At 40.7% G+C, this 6,571-nt stretch overlaps 1 protein-coding gene across 1 annotated transcript; it reads right to left on the bottom strand.

The window, feature by feature from the left end:
• Positions 1-3,720: 3,720 nt before the first annotated feature.
• Positions 3,721-4,263, bottom strand: KRTAP26-1 (keratin associated protein 26-1). The gene has a single exon (XM_005899558.3). The coding sequence runs from the start codon at positions 4,261-4,263 to the stop codon at positions 3,721-3,723; it is 543 nt and encodes a 180-aa protein (XP_005899620.2).
• Between the last annotated feature and the right edge of the window lie 2,308 nt (positions 4,264-6,571).

Below are 6,571 nucleotides of genomic sequence, written 5' to 3'. Positions count from 1 at the left end.
CTCAATATCTATACTATGCAATGAACTATTCTTATACTAAAAGCAGAAATATCAAATAAAACCATGAGCTAAGGACCTCACTGTCTACTTTGTGCATGCATGTGCACACACACACACACACACACATGCACACACACACAGGCACACAAAGGATATTCAAATGGCCAAGAGAGATTTTAAAATTTTCTCAACCTGATAAGTCATCAGGGAAATTCAAACTAAAACCAATATTTGTTATAACTACATACTTACTAGAATGGCTAAACTTAAAAGAACTAACAATTATAAATATTGATGAGGATGTAAAGCAACTGGAATCCTTATGCTTTTGAGAGAAGAAATCAATATTAGTATAACCACAGGGCATAACTTTGTCATGGTATAAAATAAAGCTGAACAGGTACATTTCATATAATTTGTCAGCTTTACTCCTAAATATATTACCCAATAGAAATACCTCCATTTGTATATCAAAAGATATGTGCAAGAATAAAAGAGTATTTCATACATTATTTCTAGCAGATCCAAACTGGAAACGACTCTTCTGATCAGCAACGGCAGAAGGCATAAATGCGTTTTGATGTTTTAGCATCGTGAATATTATACAAGAGGAAAATAGACTACTGGCATGTTTAACGGCATGGAAAAATCACACAAGCACAATCTTTAATAAAAGAAGCTAGAGACAAATGGGTAGATATTATATAATTTCATTTTTAATGTCAAAAACAGGCAAAACTAATATATGGGTTAGAAATAAGAACAAAGGCTATATCTGTAGAGTAATAATCTGTGTATAAATTCATTTGTATGTCTCATTTTGTTAACAGAAGTTCATGTGCCCTATGTAAAGTGAGGACAAACTTACTAAAACATTGGAGTTTAGAGCAAAGAAAGATTTGCCACAAGCCAAGAAAGGAGACGTGGTGGCTCATGCCCTAAAATACCTTGAGCTCATCCCACCCAAGGGTTTTGGCAAAGCTTTTTTAAGAGCCAGGTGAGGGAAAAGGGTCCCAGTGTCTGTGATCAGCCTGTGCACAACTGTCTGATGGTGAGATAGCTGGGTGATGTCACAGGGGTTAACATGAGCAGCCCTGAGGAGGCTTGGGCTATGTGGTCCTCAAGTAGTCAACATCTTCCACTTGTTGGAGAGGGGAGCTATTTTACATCTGTAAAACAACTCAGGAAATGTGCATCAAATCCTATTATCTAGGTACTTCAGAGAGGAGGTAAGGCAGAGGATATGGGGCAAGGCCTGTTCTGGGAAGACCCCTAGGGTCCTGCTCCATTACAAGTTCAACTAAAATCTCATTAAAATTATTTTAAAATTTACTCCAACAAGATCAGCAATAGAAATATGTCTGAGATAAAAGACAGGCTAAGTCAAGCTGTGATTTATTCATTAGGATATGGAGGGCCTGGGAACATCTTCAAAGCATAAAGGTCCAGATGTCACAGACTCAAAATATCTAGAAGAGTCAGGCGAGCAAGGCCACGTAAGAACTAGAATGGAATTGGAAACAGCAGTATGAACACAGTGATAAGAGGAAGCACCATTCAGCTTGCACAGCAGAAAGTCCATAGGAGAGATGAGTTCTGATAACCAGAGGCATATACCTTCTCTAAAGGGATCAGCCACTAGTTAGTACCTAGAGATCACTGTCTTCTTGCTTGTCATTGATGAAGCTTCTAGCTATTACAGTTCTTCAAAAAGGTGAATATTCATGCCTTTACACTTTAGTTTTTAGTCAACTTATGTGTTTATAGTTTCACCGACCTATTAAATTTATATTTCTGATTGCTGATAAAGCAATACTTTTACTATTTATTCATTTATGACTATGTTCTGTGGCATGTGGATCTTAGTTCTGTTGACTTAAAAAATGCACAACATGAGAGCTGCGAGTTAAGTTTTATTAGGGGCAAAATGAGGACTGCACCCGGAAGGCGGTACCTCCCATAGCTCTGAGAAACTGCTCCAAAGAGGCAGGGGCAAAGGTCAGTATATATGCAATTTTGGTGAAGAGGGAATACATACAATGGCGTACATATTTTTCAGAAGGTTTCTACTAGTCTCATGAAGATTTCTGTTAGTCATGAGGAAGAGTCATCGCCATGAAGGATTTTAGTGCTCTTCTAGATACGGGGAGATATAAAAATTGGGCTCATAAAATCAGCTCCTGAAAATATCAAGCTATGTGAAGTCCTATCGGGCCAGTTCTCTCCCCCACCCCTCCAAGAAGAGAGTGCCTCACCCCTTCTCTCCACCCTGGACTCCTTCCACCGGAGTACTGAAGGTCAGCAGCTGCAATAGCACGTGAGCTAATCCTTGTAGTGGTAGATGGCAAGTGGCATCACCTACTCAATGGACATGAGTTTGAGCAAACTCCAGGAGATACTGAAGGACAGGGAAGCCTGGCATGCTGCAGTTCATGGGGTTGCGAAGAGTCAGACACAACTTAGTGACTGAACAACAACATGGCAAGTGCCAATCTGTAGTTGCCAGTTGTGGTTTGTGATTTGTGTTGCCAGTTGTGGTTTGATTGCTAATCAGGGATCAAACCAGCGCCCTCTGCACTGGAAGCACAGTCTTAACCACCGTACCTCCAAGGAAGTCCCTTATTTTATTTTTTGAAATATGTATCTCTACATATTTTATGTTGAATGAAGAAAAAACCTGTACCTTTAATATGGGTATGTCCCGTAGTATATGACTTCTGGTAAGTACTGAGATAGTCCAAAGTTGTCTTATTCACCTCTGATTCAAAATTTAGCTGAATAAAGCAACAGTTTAATAAAGTTGGAGTGTGTTTTTAAAAATGTGTATGAGTCTTCAAAGTGGATAGATTAGAAGTTCATCCTGGTCTTGTTGATAACATACATAAAAAGGGTTGAGGCTTTAAAAAAAAAACAACAAAAAACCAGCATGTTGAGGAGCTGTGTATATGTCAGAATCATCGGACCTTAAAATTTGCAGGATTGAGAAGAAAAGTGAAGCCAAAGAAGTGGGAAGGAGAGAGTCAATGATAAAAAAAAAAAAGAAGAAGAAGAAGCAACAAACAAATGTAATGATAAGAAGTTTGTATTTTCGTTTTATAGGAATCAGTCGTAAGAAGCCATCAAAGGCTTAAGCAAGAGTGAAATACATTCAGTTTTCGATTAGAAAGCATGTTCTGGTCAAGGCATATTCATTGGAAGAGAAATATAGGGAGATCATTCCTAGTTTTGTCTTTTCAAAATAACTTCCACTAAAGGTTTTTGGGTCTCTTAAGGATGTAGGATCAGAGAGATCTAGAAAGCAGTTTGAGGAATAAACCATCAAGCTAGTCCACTACTGTGAGGTAAAATCACATAGTTGAGTGTACCAAGTCCTAGCCACTTCTCTCGCAGGCAGTTGAGGTTAGTCACACATGTGTTAAAGACAAACTGAAGCACCAGGTTCTTAGTTCTGACTTAAATGCATTTATTATAATCCAAACCGAATAAATTCTTCCCACACCCAATCAACACTGAAGAGCATTGCAAACCATAATTTTATGCTAAGGAGAGATGAAAAAAAGATGAAAATGGGAAAGGAACAGCTTTCATTGGATCAGGCACAGGAAAAATCAAGAAAAAGCAGTCACTACTAGGAAAAGAGCAGAAGAGCGTGGAGTTCGAATTTTCATCTTGGATCTTCAGCGTGAGTATTGGCCTGGAATAAAGAAGCTACAGGCTTCCTTAGGTAGAGCAAGACGGACGGTAAGGACTGAACACATAAGGCAGAGTTTGGCATCCACTGAAGACAGGGCGCAGAGGTCTGAGGCCGCTGGACACAATGCTGATGGGATGAAAACCACAGGGCAAAGAACCCGAGGGGCGATATCCACAAGGCAGAAGGCTCGAGGGTCGCGAGCAGTTGGACACATAGGTCAGCGGTCTATAAGACACTGAGAGGCAGGATCCAGAGGGGTAAGAAGAAGCTGGAGGAAAACTGGTTCCGTGGCAGGGTCTTGGCACATAGCAACCAGAAGAAGGGTAGCTGGAAGTTTCACAGCTGCTGGGCTCGCAGTTGGCTGGCTGGCAGCTGGTAGGTTCACTGCAGGTCTCCTGGCCATTGCTCAGGATCCAGGTTCGGTCCTGACAGCTACTGGGCAAGCAGAGAGCATCTCCGACGCTCACACTCGGAGTGTAGAGGCCGACGGAGGAGGCGACAGGAATGTGACAGGGACTCCTGAGAGACCCCAAGGTGTAGTTTCCGGAGCAGTAGTTGTGGCAAGACATGGCGAGGTTTCAGGAGCAGGTTGTCGTCCGTTGCAAAGAAATGAGTGTCTCAGGTTTCTCCTTCGTCTTGCTGTCTTATATACCCCGAAAGAAGGCGGTGATTCTGCCCAGACTCTTCTGCGTTGTGTGACGCCGCATCACAACTCTTCATTAGAGTCCAGGAAGTGATGCTTCCACCTCCCATAAAACTGGATGTTCCTTGCAAGGCTTTCCATTGATTAAGGATATCTATAAAGCAGCGTGACTGGATTTTAATATTATCTGTGCTCCTTAAATTACTCAACCAAGACAGATATCTTGAAGGTCGTTTTCCTTATTTCAATTATAACCGCCACTCCATAAGAGAACAAAGCTAGTGGAGCTGATGGAATTCCAGTTGAGCTATTTCAAATCCTGAAAGATGATGCTGTGAAAGTGCTGCACTCAATATGCCAGCAAATTTGAAAAGCTCAGCAGTGGCCACACAACTGGAAAAGGTCAGTTTTTATTCCAATCCCAAAGAAAAGCAATGCCAAAGAATGCTCAAACTACCACATAATTGCACTCATCTCACAGGCTAACAAAGTAATGCTTAAAATTCTCCAAGCAAGGCTTCAGCAATACATGAACTGTCAACTTCCAGATGTTCAAGCTAGTTTTAGAAAAGGCAGAGGGACCAGAGATCAAATTGCCAACATCCACTGGACCATCGAAAAAGCAAGAGAGTTCCAGAAAAACATCTATTTCTGCTTTATGGGCTATGCCAAAGCCTTTGACTGTGTGGATCACAATAAACTGTGGAAAATTCTGAAAGAGATGGGAATACCAGACCACCTGACCTGCCTCTTGAGAAATCTGTATGCAGGTCAGGAAGCAACAGTTAGAACTGGACATGGAACAACAGACTGGTTCCAAATAGGAAAAAGAGTACGTCAAGGCTGTATATTATCACCGTACTTATTTAACTTATATGCAGAGTACATCATGAGAAATGGTGGGCTGGAGGAAGCACAAGCTGGAATCAAGATTGCCAGGAGAAACATCAATAACCTCAGAAATGCCGATGACATCACCCTTATGGCAGAAAGCAAAGAACAACTAAAGAGCCTCTTGATGAAAGTGAAAGTAGAGAGTGAAAAAGTTGGCTTTAAGCTCAATATTTGAAAACTAAGATCATGGCATCCGGTCCCATCACTTCATAGCAAATAGACGGGGAAACAGTGGCTGACTTTATTTTTCTGGGCTTCAAAATCACTGCAGATCATGATTGCAGCCATGAAATTAAAAGACACTTTCTCCTTGGAAGGAAAGTTGTTATGACCAACCTAGATAGCATGTTAAAAAGCAGAGACATTACTTTGCCAACAAAAGTCCATCTAGTCAAGGCTATGGTTTTTCCAGTGGTCATGTATGGATGTGAGAGTTGGACCATAAAGAAAGCTGAATGCAGAAGAATTGATGCTTTTGAACTGTGGTGTTGGAGAAGACTCTTGAGAGTCCCTCGGACTGCAAGGAGATCCAACCAGTCCATCCTAAAGGAGATCAATCCTGGGTGTTCATTGGAAGGACTGATGTTGAAGCTGAAATGCCAATACTTTGGCCAACTGATGTGAAGAGCTTACTCATTGGAAAAGACCCTGATTCTGGGAAAGATTGAGGGCAGGAGGAGAAGGGGATGACATCGAATGAGATGGTTGGATGGCATCACTGACTCAGCGGACATGAGTTTGGGTGGACTCTGGGAATTGGTGATGGATAAGGAGGCCTGGCGTGCTGCGGTTTATGGGGTCACAAAGAATCAGACACGACTGAGCAACTGAACTGAACTGAACTGAACTCCATAAACATTCTTAGAATTCCTCTCTTGGAATTCTTGTTCTGAAAAGTTGTAGTGAACTTCTTTGAAACATTGGCGAATTATCTCTCTTTGAGGGGGAATTCTATGCTTTTTGAAAATTGCCAAAAGTAAAGAACACAACTAGGTTGTGAATGAATGAAAAATCCTACATGATTTGGGGTAGAGAGTGTTTAAAAGTAGTATAAGATAGGAAATAGCAATATGAAAAAAAATTGTCCTTTGCTTTATTTCAGCACTCTGGCGGAAAGTGACTCCCCACTGAAAAATCTTTATTTTAAAAAGTCATGCTCATTTGATTCGTTTTGATAAATAAGTAAAGTGAGGCAAGTTGAAAGTTTGATTTATGTGTATTCTTAATACAAAGAAGGAAATTTGGCTCAGTTTTAATTATGGTTCTTACTGAGAACAGAAGGAAATAAGCAAAATCTCTTTTAAAAAGTCAACCAACATGACAATTTTCATAGTTTTTAT

The sequence above is a fragment of the Bos mutus genome, chromosome 1, assembly GCF_027580195.1.
Source record: "Bos mutus isolate GX-2022 chromosome 1, NWIPB_WYAK_1.1, whole genome shotgun sequence".
Classification (NCBI taxonomy): domain Eukaryota; kingdom Metazoa; phylum Chordata; class Mammalia; order Artiodactyla; family Bovidae; genus Bos; species Bos mutus.
This window is presented reverse-complemented; position numbering and strand designations above follow the sequence as displayed.